The sequence below is a fragment of the Podarcis filfolensis genome (assembly GCF_964270895.1).
Source record: "Podarcis filfolensis genome assembly, chromosome: 6".
In the NCBI taxonomy this organism is placed as follows: Eukaryota; Metazoa; Chordata; class Lepidosauria; order Squamata; family Lacertidae; genus Podarcis; species Podarcis filfolensis.
The window spans coordinates 90,487,858-90,505,742 of NC_139609.1; the positions used below are offsets into that span (position 1 = coordinate 90,487,858).

The following is a 17,885-nucleotide window of genomic DNA, read 5'->3' on the forward strand; positions in this document are numbered from 1 at the left end:
CAAGAGGCTTTGCTTATATGCCTAAAAAGAAAAAGAAACAGAGGAACAGGGCATAACATGTGGATTATAGAGTAATAATTCTGCTTTTAATGTGAGCACTTATTGGAACAATTTGCTTACACTGAGCAGAAAGGGGTAAATGCATGCCATAAAAGGTAACAATTAATACCCTAAACCCAAGCTTTTGTACTGGCACATCTGTCTGTATTATATATCTGATAAGAAATGTCAGTTGCTACCTGTTTCTTGGGAGAAAAGCAATGACAAACCTAAACAGCATCTTAAAAAGCAGAGACATCACCTTGCCGACAAAGGTCCGTATAGTTAAAGCTATGGTTTTCCCAGTAGTGATGTATGGAAGTGAGAGCTGGACCGTAAAGAAGGCTGATCGCTGTAGAATTGATGCTTTTGAATTATGGTGCTGGAGGAGACTCTTGAGAGTCCCATGGACTGCAAGAAGATCAAACCTCTCCATTCTGAAGGAAATCAGCCCTGTGTGCTCACTGGAAGGACAGATCCTGAAGCTGAGGCTCCAATACTTTGGCCACCTCATGAGAAGAGAAGACTCCCTGGAAAAGACCCTGATGTTGGGAAAGATGGAGGGCACCAGGAGAAGGGGATGACAGAGGACGAGATGGTTGGACAGTGTTCTCAAAGCTACCAGCATGAGTTTGACCAAACTGCGGGAGGCAGTAGAAGACAGAAGTGCCTGGCGTGCTCTGGTCCATGGGGTCACGAAGAGTTGGACATGAATAAAGGACTAAACAACTACTATTATTAAAAGAGAACATATCCTTGACAGTTCTTTGCATTCCAAGCAAAGTCTTGTGCAGAATTCGGAAGCCAGATTGCTCACCAGGGCAAGACAGTCTGAACACACAACACCAATCCTGGCCTGACTAGCAGTAGCTACCAATTAGTTTTCGGACCCAATTCAAAGTGCTGGTTTTGACCTATAAAGCCTTTTTATATGCATTCAGGACCCCAAAACCTCAAGCACCACCTCTCCCCATATGAAACCCAGACCCTACAACCATCTACCGAGGCCCTTCTTCATGTGCCCCCTCAGTGGAAAGTCTGGATGGTGGCAGCATGAGAGCGGGGCGGGGCCTTTTTAGTGTTGGCTCCCTGCTTATGGAACGCTTTCCCCGGGGAAGTTCACCACGTTCCATTGTTATGTATCTATAGGCATCAGATGAAAACATTCTTTCTTCCACCAGGCCATTGACCTTTAATTATACATAGCTTTTGTAAGTGGGTGGGATGCTTTAATCTATTTAAAAATAGAACTGCATTCTATATTTTACTTTGCTTTCTATTTTCTCAATTATTATGTACATTCTTGCTTATTTTTACTATAAGTACAGTACTTACTTCAGTAAGTACATTAATTTTTTTAACAAAACAAAACACAGTGAGCATGCTAGGAACACCAATGCAATAGTAACTAAAATTGTTATCCTGTATAGCCTGACTGTTAAAATTGCATTCTCTTGAATGAGACTCAATGCAAACTCCGATGAATTAAATCAACAGGGTGGACTGTCTCAAAGTGGAGATGGTCTTCTGAGATCGTGTATGCCCGGCACACATGCCTGCATTTAGGTAACCACCGAAAATGGGAACGCATCACAAAGAAGAAACAGTTTTGCAAGGAATTTCCCTATGATAACGTAACATAAGGTTGCATAGAAGTGCTAAGATTTCAATAGACACTATAAACCTCAAGTCTACGGCCGGAATAATAATAATAATAATAATAATAATAATAATAATAATAATAATAAAATGTATTTATATCCCGCCCTCCCCAGCCGAAGCCGGGCTCAGGGCCTGCAAACTGAGACCTGCATGCTTGCTCAGTTTGCTATCAAAATGCTTATTGTGGATAAGAAATTTCAAGGTCGTTTCCCATTCTCCCTTCTTAGGGTTTTTTAAAATCTTTAAAGGAGACTGCCCTTCAAACAGAGGGCTGAGAATTTAGACTTCTAGTCTGCATCAAAAAAGATGGAAAGCCATTCCCTGCCCCTTCAAAACTATTGTTTTATTTGCATGCAGATTTACACATATTTAGGGACGAGGTTGGCGGGTGGGCTAAACCACAGAGCCAAGGACTTGCCGATCAGAAGGTCGGCGGTTCAAATCCCCGCAACGGGGTGAGCTCCCGTTGCTCGGTCCCTGCTCCTGCCAACCTAGCAGTTCGAAAGCACGTCGAAGTGCAAGTAGATAAATAGGTAATGCTCCGGTGGGAAGGTAAACAGCGTTTCCGTGCGCTGCTCTGGTTCACTAGAAGCAGCTTAGTCATGCTGGCCACATGACCCGGAAGTTGTACGCCGGCTCCCTCAGCCAATAAAGCAAGATGAGCGCCACAACCCCAGAGTCGGCCACGACTGGACCTAATGGTCAGGGGTCACTTTACACATATTTAATCCATCAAGCCACTGATTAAAACTAGTACATTAATGTTTGAGAGAGGCAGCCCTAAGACACACACTCTCTCCCACACAGTGTGACTGCACTCAGAGCTGTTCGATGGAGAGGGAAATGCACTCTGCACCTGCTCAGGAGCACTCTTCTCACAATTGTACGCACAACAATGAGAAGAAATAAAGAATAGGGGGACGAAAGCATTGTTTTCCTTGTTTTTCCTTTCTTTTTTTATTGTGTACACATGCCACTTGTGAAGCCTGCCAGGAAAGGAATTTTATCCCCAGAATCAGTAAAAACTCGGCATTAAAACAAAGATAAATCTGACATAATCTCTCGCTCTCACACACAAGTGAGAAGGAGAGTGTCAGTCAGCAAGAGAGAGAGAGAGAGATTATGCCAGCTTCATCCTGACTTTAATGCCGAGCTTTTACTGATTCTGGGGATAAGATTCCCTCCATGGCAGGCTTCTCATGGCATAGAACCATAGAAATGTAGTTGGAAGGGACCCCTGAGGGTCATCCAGCCCAACCCCCTGCAGTGCAGCTAAAGCATCCATGACAGACGGCCACCCAACCTCTGCCTAAAAAGCCTCCAAGGAAGGAGAGTCCACAATCTCCCATGCCAGGTATATGTAATAACAAAAATAAAGGGAAAAGAGCGAAAAGAAGACCTCCCCCCCGTTTGAACCCTTCCTTCCTTTCTATCTTTCTTTCTTTCTTTCTTTCTTTCTTTCTTTGTCTATCTGCTTGTTTTCTTTCTTTCTTTCTTTCTTTCTTTCTTTCTTTCTTTCTTTCTTTCTCTTTTCTTTCTGTGTCTATTTGCCTGTTTTCTTTTTCTTTCTTTCTTTGTCTATCTGCTTGTTTTCTTTCTTTCTTTCTTTCTTTCTTTCTTTCTTTCTTTCTTTCTTTCTCTATCTGCTTGTTTTCTTTCTTTCTCTTTCCTTTCTGTGTCTATTTGCCTGTTTTCTTTCTTTCTTGTCTATCTGCTTGTTTTCTGTTTTCTTTCTTCCTTAGTGTCTGCTTGTTTTCTTTCTTTCTCTTTTCTTTCTGTGTCTATTTGCCTGTTCTATCTATCTATCTATCTATCTATCTATCTATCTATCTATCTATCTATCTATCTATCTATCTATCATCTGCGTGTTCTCTCGCTCTCTTTCCTTGATGCTTGCTTTCTTGCGGTGGTGCACACAACACGCCCCCGGGCAAAAGCGCTCCTGAGCCGGCGCAGAGTGCAATCCCCCCCCCCCCGCGCTCGAAGAAGACGCATTAGAAAAAAAGAGGCCGGGTCCTGAGCAAGGCCTTGAGTCCCGGGGGCACCTTCTTCGTCTCCCCGCGCGGAGAGGGATCTCCCCTCAGCTTCCCGCCCTCGGTCGCTTCCCTCGGGGAGGGCGGCCGACAGGGGACGCTCCGCTCTCGCCCGGCCCGCTCTCCGTGGAGGCGGCGGCGGCCATGGGCGAAGCGGAGAGCTCGGCGGCGGCGGTGGCGGCAGACGCGGGGGGGTTGAAGGCCCCCTGCCCGGCCGCAGGGCCTGCGCCGCCCGTGTCGGCCGAGCCCGCCCCGCAAGCGGCGCCCGAGGAAGCGGCCTCGGCGGCGTCGAGCGTCTCCTCAGCGGGCTCGGCGATGACCGTCATGACGGCGGCGGCTGCGGCGGCTCCCCCTCCTCCTCCCCCGCCGCTGCCGGTGCCGGTGGTGTGGAGCCCCGAGGTGGAGGTGTGCCTCTTTCACGCCATGCTGGGCCACAAGCCCGTCGGTGAGGAGAAGGCGGCGGGTGGGGGGATGGGGCGTAGGCCGCGGAACGAGCCTCGGGCTCGAGTGGAGGCGCAGGCCGCGGACGAGAGCGCTGAAGGCGGGGTGACGCCTGTCAGGAGAAAGGGCATATAGAGAGGGGTGGGGGGACGGGACACACACGCCTTATAGGCTGTGAAGCGCCCTGACATCTACGGGTGAAGGGCGGTGTACAAATTTAAATATTATTATTATTATTATTATTATTATTATCATCATCATCATCATCATCATTATCCATGGAGTCCCCTCGAAGCCATTTCCTGCACCCTCCTTCTGAAAAAAAGTACATAGACTTAAAATGGTTCCATCGCTTAGTTGTGATCTTTTATAGCCTGAGGTGGTTAAAGTGCTCTTTTAACATTCGTTTTACAAAACAGCATTTTCCCCTCTTTTTTTACCCAGAAGTAATGCTCACTGTGTTCAATAGGGCTGGATTCCTTCTACCTCCAAATGTGCTTTAAGCTTGCAAACTACTTGTTTCCCTAGTTTAAGATGTATGTAGCCCCGTCATGGATGCTTTGGTTGAGATTCCTGCATTTCACAGGGTTGGGCTAAATGGCCTTTAGGGATCCCTTCCAGCATTATAATTCTATGATCAGCGTGAAAGATAAAGGGCATTAAAATGGGTCCCTGCCGCTAGGACTTCACAGTCCGAAATAATCTGTGTTAGTGCAAGGAAGGACATAGGGTGGGACCAGATTTTGGTTATTATTTATAGTGCCATCAGGGTGCATAACAGGATTTTAATCAAGTCTTTAAAAAAAACACCACCCCGCTCTCTGTATGTTTTCTCCTTCTCACTCCCCTCTGCCATTCCAGGTGTGAATCGCCATTTTCACATGATCTGCATCCGAGATAAATTCAGCCAGAATATCGGGAGGCAGATTTCTTCCAAAGTCATCTGGGACCATTTAAGCACCATGTATGACATGCAAGCGCTGGTAAGTGTCACCAACCAAGAAACTGAGATGCTCCTGCTCCACAGGTCAGAGGTCCAATCCATATGTGCAGATGTACCACAAGCAGAATCGGGTACCGTTGTGTCCCCTATTAGTGCATGAGCTCCTGATTAAAGGGAAACAATTTGCTGTGTTGTTGATCCTCCCATTCCCTCTGTACGTGCAGATAAAGCCTAAGGGAGATGATCTCTTGTGAACGGCTTTTTCCTGCCTTCAGGTGGATTCTGAGGCATCCATCTGGCCTGTGGAAGCTGCTCACACCGAGTCCAACACCCAAAAAAGCCATGGTCATGTTTGGTTTGATGCTCTGGTCCTGGCAACTTGTGATAGGGTTACAGTGTGCAATATGTCCTAAATCTTTGCTATCCTTGTTAGCATGGCTGCTGTCCACAGCAACTAGGCCTTATTGGCATGTAAGGGTTACAGTTTGTCATAAAGGCCTCATATGATCCCAGGAAGGTGCCTTAACTGATTAGTAACTTGCATAAGAATCTGCATGGTTCTTTAGGGGAACCAAAGTTCTCATACAAGGTACAAGTGAAAAAATGTCCTGGATTTTATTTCGCTTCCTTCCACAAAACCATTGCTGAAAGGAAATACCATCTTTGATACTCTTTTTCATTTATCATTGTAATACACAAGAACCCAAATGGACAGCAGCTGTGTTTAATTTGTATTATCTATTCTTCCAGTTGATTGTCTGAAACATATTGATTTCACCGATGTTTATGTTATTGTGCTTTGCTTGGGCGTAGTTGACCAATGAAATTTTTAAACATGTGCATTTTTAAATAACTGCAGAATCTGATATGGCAGCTCTGTTCATTCTAATTGACACTGATTCTGTCCTTGCCTGGAACATGCCAAATTGCATATCTGAAACACTTGTTAAAAAATTTTAAGCAGGGACTTTTGTTTCTTTAGTTCTGGATGAATAGGTTTAAATGACTCTAGTTTTATTATGCAATTTCATTACAAAATAAAATATATTCCTTGTTGTCCCTGAAATGGAAGGGTCATTTCAATATTTTCTTTTGTTGTCGGGTAATAATTATAAATTGTATGTGATGGCGATTACCTTTGCATTTGTTTAGCATATGGTTGGCTAACCTGTGGCCCTCCAGATGTTGTTAAGCTGCAACTCCCCTTAGCCCTGTGGGCTATGTCAGGGATGATGGATGTTGTAGTCCAGCTACGTTTGGAGGGCCCCATGTTAGCCACCCTTGGTTTAGAAAATCTGAATTGTTGGTATAACCAAATTATTTATAGATTTCTTTCTCTTTAAAACATTTCTAAGCATGAATCTGAGATTCTTCCCTTCCCCAACTCAGAAAAAAACTTCAGCCTCCCTGAAGAAATTATTCAAGAGGTAAAAGAAGGTGAGACCCAAAAGCAGTCTTAATAATAATAACAACACTACTTACTATTTATATACCACAGGCAAGATTTTATTCTAGGACTTCCTCTTTCATGACCCAGTCTCTTTTCAGTATACTCTGATGCCTTTTTACTCAGTGGTAAGTCCTGTTGTGTTCAGTGGGGCTGCCTTCCCAGCAAGGATGCATAGGATTTTTAAAAGAAATATATCCCTTTAGGTTTAAAAGGATGTAGCCTTAAGGAAGTGTACATACCCTCCAGATGTTGCTTGAGTACAACTGCCATCATGTCCTATTGTGTTATTATTATGATTTGTTGTTTGTGAGCTGCTTTGGCATTCATTTGAATGCAAAGCAGCAGGGAAATATAATAAATCGAATCATCATTGGCCATGCTGGCAGGAGATGCTGGGGGCTGTAGCGAAGCAACATCAGGAGTTGGCTAGCCTGTAGTGTATAGGATTGCAGCCTAAACCACTACACTGGATCATGATGATGATGATGATGAAATTTATATACCACCCTTCATCAAAAGATTAAAGGGCGGTTTACAATATAAAAACACAAAAATACATGTCAAACATAACACCCCCCCATAGGGTTTAAAAGGCCAGAGATAGTTTAATTAGCCAAAAGCCTGGATGAAGTCTGTGAAGATGTTCAAATCTGGATTGTTTTTTAATGCTTCTATTTAAGAAAAATGGAAAGCAGACACAAATGTATTCAAAGGCCTGATTACAACATTTGAACAATTTTGATTGGTGCTTTAGTAAACAACAAAAGAATAATGAGACCGAATATTGATGGAATCTGGATTGAATTTGGGTTGTGGGTGTTCACGTTTTTTAGAAAATGATTCAACTGATATCAGTTGGGTATGGCTAGGTTTTAAAATATTTTTAAAGCTCCCCCCACTTTTTCTTTTTCTTTTGTACTCTTGTCTTTTCAGTAGTGGAGCAATTCCAGAACTGTCTGTTGGGAAGAGCATTCTGTTTAAAATTAAAGAAAAACAAAATGCAATCGTTTGCAGATATATATTAACAAAGCAGTCCAAGCGCCCTTTATGTCAGTTTGAGGGGGTGGTTCAGTTGAGTAGAGGGGCCCTTCACTCCAGCAGCTGAGTCAGCCAGCTGCAGGACAGGCAAGTGGGAGGTCACTGGCAGAATCCTCATCAGTGTAGGCCAGTAGAAAGCCCTGATATAGGATATTTTGAGAGCAGGGAGGGAATTTGGCCCAAACAGCCCAGGATCTGCTAGATCCTGAGACAGTCTCACTGCTGTCACCCAATGGCATCAGGCCTGATCTGGAACCTGGAGCTGGTATGGGGATTTCCAGCTCACCCCCCCCCCCCAAGAAAAGACAACAATAATGTTGCTACGAGCAGCTGGGCTGCAGATGTAGCAGATCTATGCTGCTCTACACATTCCTGCCAACAAGGAGTTGAGATTTGGATTGCACCCAAAAATCAGTAGCCTTTACACCTCATTTGCAGAGGTAATTTTTAAGTGCTTGGAATGGTTGAGGTGGATGTACTCTCAATATGAAAAATACTGCATATTTATATTCACAAGTTTCAAAAGAAAACACCATTGCTTGGATGATGGCTCCCTTATCATTTCTTTGCATTTTTCTACTTCAGTTGCTGTTGTCAGCTTACTGCTTGAAACAATCTAGTTTTGCTTCCTAAGTGATTTAAAATAGCCTTATTGGGAGCCGGGGGCTGTTGGCAATGACTGATCCCTTTAATTCAGTGCATATTGCTGCCATGAGCATGCCTGGAGAAGTAAAGAGGAAATTGAATTTGAATCAGTGCCATCTTCACCATCACTCCACTCATAATCATCCCCACAGGTAAAGTGATGATTGAAGATGACGTGAAAGAAGAGATAAAGGAAGAGATGGAATCGCACGCAGGTCCTGAAGAAGGTATGAGTTATTCATTTTAGCATATGAAAATGATGTGTCATCCATAGGCCTGGTTCGCTCATCACTCTTAAGCCATAGTTTGTTTTCATCTCTGGTTTAATCGCAAATGTTCCTTCCTACTGCCACCCTGGGCAACTGCACTGATTTCCAGCACACTGCTTTTTGTCACTAAAACTCAGATTGTGACTTGTTTTGTTTCAAACAAACCACAAGTGGCAAGGTAGAAATAAGCCAAGGGTTTATTTCTTGGATTATTTCTAGTTGAAATCTGGGGTGGAGAGTCATTCATAACACTGGTCAACAACAAATTTGTTGCCTGCGTTTTTTCAGTTGATTTAGGACAAATCTGATGTGCTCAATCCAAAAATCACATTGGTTTTGCTCAATCAGGTCAAGTTTTTGAGCTATGGCCACATCTCGGTTTTTTACGTTTTTTTACGTTTTTGTAATCTTCAATCAGCACGTCGTCCTGTAGCTCATTGTGATGAAATTCCAGTGCCTATCTTCGGAGAACTTCCTGACATTAGTGACGAAGATGCCTCCAGTGTTGAAGGACATGAAGAAGAAGTGGTTCTTGAAGATGATGCTCCACATCCATTTTCCCAAAAGGAGTTGAATGATCTAGTTCGCGACCTCAGCTTATCAAAGGACTCTGCCGAACTGTTGGCATCCAGATTGAAGGAAAAAAACCTCCTCTCTGATAGGGCTCGCATCAGCTTCTTCCGCAACAGGCATCAAGAGTACCTCCGTTTTTTTCTTGGAAGAGAAGGACTTGGTGTACTGTGCAGATATTGCACAGCTTCTGCTCAAGCTTGGAGTGCCACAGTATGAACCCAAAGATTGGAGACTTCATTGACAGCAGCAAGCAATCACTGAAATGTGTTCTGCTACACAACGGCAACCAGTATGCCTCTATACCCCTGGCTTACTCGAGTATACTGAAGAAGAACTATGAAGTGGTGAAGTATGTGCTGGAGAAAATTGGTTATGATCAGCATAAGTGGTTTATTTGTGTTGACCTGAAGATGGTGAACTTTTTGTTGGGACAACAGTCTGGCTTCACCAAGTACCCATGTTTTCTGTGCATGTGGGATAGTAGGGACCATGCTCAGCACTACACGAAGAAGGACTGGCCTGTGTGGGAGGAATTGGTGCCTTGCAAAAAAAGGAACATCATCAACGACCCTCTGGTGGACAGAGACAGAATACTCTTCCCACTGCTGCACATCAAGCTCGGCTTAATCAAGCAGTTCACCAAGGCTCTGGACAAGGATGGTGACTGCTTCACTTACTTGTGCCAGGCTTGACCATGGAGAAGTTGAAAGCTGGCATCTTTGACGGTCCTCAGATCCGTCAGCTCATCAGAGATCCAGAGTTCGGAAACTCAATGAACGAAGTGGAACTGGAAGCGTGGAAGGCATTTGTTCTGGTAGTGAAGAACTTTCTTGGCAACAATAAGGCCAGAAACTACGCAGAACTTGTCAACGACATTCTGACTGCTTTCAGAAACCTGGGCTGCAACATGAGTGTCAAGATGCACTACCTATTTTCACATATGGACCGGTTTCCTGAGAACCTGGGTTCAATGAGTGACAAGCAGGGGAGAGATTCCATCAGGACATGAAAGAGATGGAGACCAGGTATCAGGGTCGCTGGGACGCAGTCATGATGGCTGACTACTGTTGGACTCTGAAGAGAGACCTCCCTGCCGCTGAGCATTCCAGGAGTTCCAAGAAACGGAAGTTCAAGCCCTGAAGTTTGAAAAATGGTGAAGCAACATGCAATTCACGTGTACTTACCTTTATCAATGCCCACCATTTTACAGTAAACGTGACCTGATGGAGAGAAACGGATGCCATTTCCTGATTCAGCAGTGCAAAAATACCCTAAATCAGTTGTAGAAATCTAGACAACATTCAAAAAGTAAAAAATTGTTGCCCAGTGTAATAATTTAAACAAACTCATGGGGCCACAGTGTTCTGGGATCTGATTTTCAGCCACGTCACATGTGGGTCCTAGTTCCAGCTACCATATTCTAACAAAGTAGGATAGTACAGAGAAAATAGCCGCTACTGGATTGTGAAATATAGCCGGTTCCTCTACAGTTGGGTTAGTTCTAAATCAGAAGTAGGGAGAAAAGAGGTCCACATTCTGATTCTCACAAGAATGAGTTCCGAATTGACTTTTTATGTTTTTTCTTGTTTTGTTTTATGCTGGCTGTAATGTATGTGTTATTTATTTATGTTTGTTAAGTCACCTTGAGTTACTTTTGTAGGAAAAGGTGCCAAGTAAACTTAATTAATAATAATAATTTTGCATGATCTTCTTTGTCCTGGGCCTGCTGTTTTGATTGGCAGTGTCTTTATGGTTTGTGGGGGTCAGGGGTGCCCCTGTGCCGGATACCCGAGAACCTTCTTGAAAGCGCCTTGAAGATAATTCCCTTCATTCTTTTGGAAAGGTTCAGGTGCACTTCTAATAGTCACAGAGCTAAGGGTTTCTTCAAATGCATTGCCACAACCAGTGAACATATATTGAAACAGCGCATTTGGTTTTGGGAAGTGCTCCTTCAGTTTTGCTCCATCTATGCTTTCATGATTCTTTATTTTTTATTTCATAAAATTTATATACCACATAATTGTAAGGAAAAGCATCAAAGTGGTTTGCAAAAATGTGATCATGAGACTCCTGGGAGCATCCCCAGTTCTTTCAGAAGTGTTCAGAATATTGTTCCAAGGCAACCCCAAGATCAGGGGCTGAGAGGTATTTTCATGGGGCAGACAAACTCCAGATCAGACCTTTAATATTTTGTTTTGTCGCTTTAGTGAGGGGCATTTTTCTATTATTAGAATTTCTGCCCATATAATTAAAGTGAGTTGAGTGTGCTTCTGCAAAGAGCTTGTATTTCCTTTTTTAAAAAAGTTGGCCCACCTGCCCATTGGGCAGGGCTCGCATGCACCTGACTCTGCCTTGGATCATGGCCATAATGCGATGGATGCCATTTGGTGCATAATCTTTCATTTAATTCTCTTTCAGTATATGCATCTATGGGAAGCCTGGCCAAAGCATCTGAGAAACCAAGCAGTAAGGAGAAAGAGAGAAGCTCGTCTGAATCTGGATCCAAAGAAGGAGCAGATAAGAGAAAGCGGAACAGAGTCACTGAGAAGGTTTTGAACGCAAATAGCAATCCTTCCAGTCCAAGTGCTGCAAAACGGCGCAGAACATAAGCAGTGGCCGAGCAAGGCATAAGCATGTTTGAACAGTGGAGCCTAGGCAGCAAAGAGATTTTAGAGTCTAGTTAGCACAATGCGGGTGGAAATGAGAGATATATGCCTGGGCTCTATTGGTTAGCATAGAGCGGCGGAAAGGAGCTGAACAGTATCTTTAGCCTTACAACTTTGGGATGCATGGGAAGCTGGCAGCATTAAGAATGTGTGTTTACTGAAAAAGTCAGGATGTGGCTTTTTTTTTTTTTTTACATACCATTTGCACATTCTTGAATGGGATTCACCCAACCAGCCCCATTAGGGGAAGCCCAGCACAAGGACTGCTGCTTACACAGGGGGACTTTTCCCGCTCTCCTTCCTTCACATGCCTTCCAAAATGAGAACCCAGTTTCTTGTTTGCGAGGAGTTGGGGGGATCATTCCATCAGGCAAGCTGTAATTCTTGCGGAGACAGAATGATTGGAAGAACGCAACATTGAATTCCAGTCTACGTATTAAACATCCCTCTTGGAACAACCATTCATGGAAACACAGGACCATGGTTCTTGAATGGCTGGTTTCAACCTTGGGTCATGTTTGTATCTTGAGCTGCAGCTGCTAATTTTAGTGACGTAATAAGTGTCTTAAGTCGGTTACTGTTCTGTGAGAATTAGTTCCAAATGCCACTGGTTCTGGCTGAATAAGCATGCAAAAAATACACACCACCTGCAAAATGAAGAAGGAGCATTCTTTGCTTAAATTATGATCCGCTTTGCCTCTTCCAAACTGGAGGTATACATTTATTTTTTCAGATTGCCGAAGCAGAACAAAGGTCATTAAACATCTTAAAACCAGGATGAACAATTTCCTCATATCTGGGCTACATAGTCTCTCTAAGGAGGCTTAAAAGAAAATGGCATATGTATATTGGAAGGTTCAGCACAAACTGGTAAGAGTAGAAGAAATGGTGACTCTTGTCTTAACCACTTGTACTATATTAATGTCCTAGCTGCAAAGTCTTCAATGTGAGCACTTCCATTCAAGTAAGTGAAATCACTTGCATGAGAGGCATTTGCCAGATCGGGACATATATATATATATGTATGTATGTATTTTATATTCATTATTTAATTTCTTTTTTTGAAAAAAACAAAATGTTATTTTTGCCAGGAGTTCTTAAATGGAAGTGTTGAAAATGCTAATTTTGTCTTGTTACTCTACTTTCAAAAGTAGTTTTCACTTAATGTTTTGGATTTGTATGCAAAGTTGCTAAAACCAGAGATCCAGTTATTCATCATTTCCTGATGATCAGATAGTAAAATTTCCTCTTATTTTCGTGAAGTTGGGAAACATGTATTTTATAAAGAAAAACAAAACAAGCAAAGGAATGAAAAGGTAGCTGAAAAGCTACGGAGTTATGCATTTGTATTATCCTTTGCTATGCAATAAAGAGTTCCAGCCCACGCTTCATATTGCAGTGTCTCTCATCCTAATTATCAGGGATATAGCAAACACTTTCATTCTACTGCATATACCAAGTTAGCTTTGTTCTAGACAAGAATCAATCTTCCCTGTATCCCAGCTTCTTAACTAAGATTCATCACAAACATCAGATGAAGAAATAAAACTCTGTAGGTTTTTCCATCTCATCTGTGAGAATTAGGCCTAGGATGAATTTTAGCGTCAGGTTGTTCTGTAATTATAATGAAGGCCATGGTACAGAGTTGCTATCATGTGCACATGGAGTGTGATGTGTGATCAGAGGATAAAGATTTCTAACAATTGCTTCCCACCGCCCACCCCCAGCCCTGATAGTTTTGAGGGCAGTTGCCCAATCCAGCAGTTCCATGCTTACTCCAAGCGCCTTGTACACAAGGGCTGCTGTGAACCGCAGGCCCAAAGGAGGACTTGTGGGAGTGGTTTGGTGCAGGGATATCAAAGAAGGGTGTTAAAAACACCAGAGGGATCAGTTTTAGTACTTTATTAAAGAAAGCTGTAGACTTGCAGCAAATCCGCCTGCCAGGCCTCTCAGCCCTTAGAGACATGGGACGGACATCGCAGCAAGGAGATGGCTTGTCCACACTCAAGCAAACATTAATACATTCTTTATACACAAGGTAGCATACATCACTTGGGCCAGGACTTATCACCAGATGAGGACATAGGTGCAAATGCCCTAATCTTACAGACAGTTCCACTTTCTGGGCTCAGAGCCCAGCACCCCAAGCCCTCCACAGATAAGGATAGCATCAAAGCATGCCAATTAGCTTATATCAAAGCAAGTGAATATAAACATATATGAGCTCATTGTTACAGCAACTACCAATTAATTGTGGGGTTATCTTGACTTCCAGGATAGGGATTGCAGGAAGGGTTTCTGGAACAGTTCACCTTTGCTTCAATGCAAGGGCTTCCTCCATTCACTTCAATGGGAGAACGGAGGAGCTAAAACGGGATGCACATGGTGAGCTGTCCTCTGTTGTATGAACAGCAGCACATATATATAGAGGCTCTTATTTCAGGAGCGTTGCCTAAAAAGGGCTTAAGTATCCAACAGCGTGGAATTTTAGTACCATGAATTGCTAAATACCTACTTCTCATGTTCTTCACATGTCATGTCCTGCAAGAGCTCAAGTGCCCATTCTCCATTCTAGAACGAGTCCACAAATTATGCAAAGTTCTGGAAAGTGAACACATTTTAACTATTTTTATAATATATACATTCAGATCATAATAAGGTTTTAAGCACAAAGTGCCTAGATTCTACCAAAACAGTGACGACATTATTTTAAACTCTTCTGGAGCCTTAGTTGGGGAAAGGCCAACACTGAAGATTTATACACTGCTAGATCATATTGAAGAGGGGCGCGGGTGGCGCTGTGGGTAAAACCTCAGTGCCTAGGGCTTGCCGATCGCATGGTCAGCGGTTCGAATCCCCGCGGCGGAGTGCGCTCCCGTCGTTCGGTCCCAGCGCCTGCCAACCTAGCAGTTCGAAAGCACCTCCGGGGCAAGTAGATAAATAGGGACCACTTAACCAGCGGGAAGGTAAACGGCGTTCCGTGTGCTGCGCTGGCTCGCCAGATGCAGCTTGTCACACTGGCCACGTGACCCAGAAGTGTCTGCGGACAGCGCTGGCTCCCGGCCTATAGAGTGAGATGAGCGCACAACCCTAGAGTCTGGCAAGACTGGCCCGAACGGGCAGGGGTACCTTTACCTTTACCTTTTTTAGATTATATTGAAGTTGACAAAGTTCTTTTAATATAGTTTGACTAACTGTGGAAGCCTAGATAGAACAATTCAATAATATAAGCCGGTCCCTTAAGATGCCTGTGAATTTATTTTTATAACCATATGAGCCTTTCAAATTGTCAAGTAAATTTTATTGGTTCAGCTTTTTCTTCTTCTCCAGTGTGCACATAGTGTAAATTCCTATTAGAAGCAAAGATCTGACACAGACATTTCTGTCAATTCTAGAGAAAGCTGACTTCCTTTTCGAGTTTTTTGGTGAAAGGAAAGTTTGGGCACCTGTCTTTGATGATGCTGTAGCAGCAGTGAGTGCAACATCTTAAAACGCAGCTTGGCCTCTGATTTACCTATTGATTTTGTTACAATTCTAGCAGCATAGATAACATCAGCACAGCCAACTGGAGGGTGGCTTGTTTTCCGCATATAATGTATGCTTCAGCATTATTTTTGCTTGTTTATTAATATACCCTGTTTAGCTAAACTATCCTAAATATTTTCGCAGAAGCTTACGGAAAGCTTGGCTTATCGCTCAATATCCAAAAAAAACCAAAGTGCTGCACCAACAAGCACAAAACAACCCCTCTGCAGCGCCACAAATCCAACTCAGTGGTGTAATGTTGGAAAATTGTCAATCACTTTTCCTACCTGGCCAGTTACCTTTCTACAAGGGCCGACATTGATGCTGAAATCCAGCATCGCCTGAGCTCTGCAAGTGCAGCTTTCTCACGATTGAATCTCAAGTGTTTGAGGACTGGGACATTCACAGGAATACCAAAATGTTTGTTTACAAAGCTGTTGCACTACCAACTTTACTGTACGCTTGTGAAACATGGACCACTTATAAATGCCATCTCCAATTCCTTGAAAGCTTCCTTCAACAGTGTCTCCGAAAAAAATTGCACATCACTTGGGAAGACAGGTGAACAAATGTCAGTGTACTGAAGGAAGCAAAGATCACCAATGTCAAAGCAATGATTCTTCAACATCAACTTCGTTGGGACAGGTCATGTGCAGATGCCTGATTATCGTCTTCCAAAGCAACTACTCTATTTCCAACTAAGATTGGAAAGCGAAATACCGGTGGACAACAAAAGAGGTTTAAACACTCTCTCAAGGCAAATCTTTAAAAATGTGGTATAAGCACTGATAACTGGGAAACACTGGCCTGCAAGCGTTCCAGTTGGAGAACAGCCTTTACTAAAGGTGTCATGGACTTTGAAGAAGCACAAACTCACAGTGAAAAGGAGAAACAAGCTAAGAGGAAGGGACATTTGGCAAACTCTCACCATGATCAACTCCTGCCTGGAAACCTATGTCCCCACTATGGAAGGACGTGTGGATCCAGAATTGGCCTCCACAGTCACTTAGGACTCACGGTTAAGACCATGTTCATAGAAAATAATCTTAGTTGGCTACAAGTGATCGCCAAAGAAAGAAAAAAGAAAGAAGATGGATCTTCACGTAGCTTATTTTAAAGGGTTAGGGTTAAGGAACATGATTCAGGCTAAAGCTAAAGAGGTCCATGGTCAGTGGTTGGATGGGAGGTAATAATAATAATAATAATAATAATAATAATGATGATGATGATGATGATGATGCCATCTTCAACCAGGCCTTTGGTTGACTGACATCAAGTGTCCTTTTAAATCTCTCGGGGGGGGGGGGGTGTTAGTGGATTGTTTTTGTTCATATAGAGAGAGAGAATGTGTGTTTTTTTTATACTGTAATTTTATGTTGTGAACTGCCCTAAGATCTACAGATGAATTTAATAAAATCATCATCTAGGATAGAACAAAGAATATAATCACAACTATTTTGTTTCCCTGGTTTATCTTCTGATTCTGTAAGATAAATTGGTCAACAGCATGTGTCTGGTTTAAGGTAATCCAGTGAGCTTCATAATCAAGTGGGAAATTCAAGTTCTTGCTAAACCTTGGACAGATCCTGGCAGTCATGGTACAGGCATGCCCTGTATTGTCTGTTCATAGGGAAATACTTTGGTTTTCATAGTATGGTGAGGCCGTGGATATAATCCTACCTCCCACACAGAGAGATACTAGGAACTATGAGTCATCAGTGAAACTAACTGGCAAGGAAGATTCAGGGGCCACAAAAGGAGGTAGCTCTAAGCATAACACTTTTTTCAAAATTAAGGAAAGCCGAAATCTTGTTATACACACCCCAGTCTCTGAGTGGTAAGAGAGTTCAAGGGTTCCAGCGCTTCAGCAGGGGTTGGTCTCTTTGAAATAAAAGTCGCTGGAGACAGTGATGTGCTTAGGGTATATGGTTTTATTTGCCGATATATATGCAACTTGAGCATGAGACGGCAGGTCTCAACATTTACACTTCAAAAGATCTTCCTTTCCCCATGAGGATTCTTGGGGAGAAGAGGTTTCCCCGTAAAGTCACAGCTTTGGTTTTAGCACACAGGGCAAGTCTAACCGCTGTGTCGGCCCAGCTCCAGAATAAGCCTAGACAAAAGCTGGCTCCTGGCCTATTCTTCTTACTCCTCATCCAGCAAAGTGAGAGGGGAAAAGGCACATGCTCTCCTCCTGAAAGCATCACTAGCTAGCTAGTTTCTATGGCAACACATCTAGGGTTGCCATATTCCCAAAAGTAGGTGGGTGGTTTGTTTGTTTTTTGCGCCCTAGTTGCCATACATCCAGGTTTTCCCAGACATTTTGCCTGGACTACATTTTGACAGTCCAATTCCTGGACATGTCTAGGAAAACCCAGACGTTTGGCAGCCCTTAACACGTTTGTTTTTGACCAACTCTCTTAGGCATGCAAACTACAAAAAGAAAAACAAACACGGACTTGGCCATTTCAGCAGTCCCTTCTACTACAAACTGCCATCTTACAGAGGCAAAATCACAGGCTTGGTTGGGGCCCCCAGGCATCATCCAAACCGACCCACCAATCCTCTAACAACACAGTGGCCTACCTCAACATTCCCTAG

At 43.2% G+C, this 17,885-nt stretch overlaps 1 protein-coding gene across 1 annotated transcript; it reads left to right on the forward strand.

The window, feature by feature from the left end:
- Window positions 1–3,694: 3,694 nt before the first annotated feature.
- Window positions 3,695–13,150, forward strand: MRGBP (MRG domain binding protein). The gene is made up of 5 exons (XM_083619287.1): window positions 3,695–4,179; window positions 5,037–5,158; window positions 6,474–6,555; window positions 8,404–8,478; window positions 11,512–13,150. The coding sequence occupies exons 1-5, from the start codon at window positions 3,879–3,881 to the stop codon at window positions 11,700–11,702; spliced, it is 771 nt and encodes a 256-aa protein (XP_083475413.1). The 5' UTR covers window positions 3,695–3,878; the 3' UTR covers window positions 11,703–13,150.
- The last annotated feature ends 4,735 nt before the right edge of the window (window positions 13,151–17,885 follow it).

Coding starts and splice junctions, on each gene's coding strand:
- MRGBP (XM_083619287.1), top strand. CDS start 3,879: ATGGGCGAAGCGGAGAGCTCGGCGGCGGCGGTGGCGGCAGACGCGGGG. Junction 6,556..8,403: donor TATTCAAGAGGTAAAAGAAG/GTGAGACCCAAA, acceptor TCATCCCCACAG/GTAAAGTGATGATTGAAGAT. Junction 8,479..11,511: donor GCACGCAGGTCCTGAAGAAG/GTATGAGTTATT, acceptor ATTCTCTTTCAG/TATATGCATCTATGGGAAGC.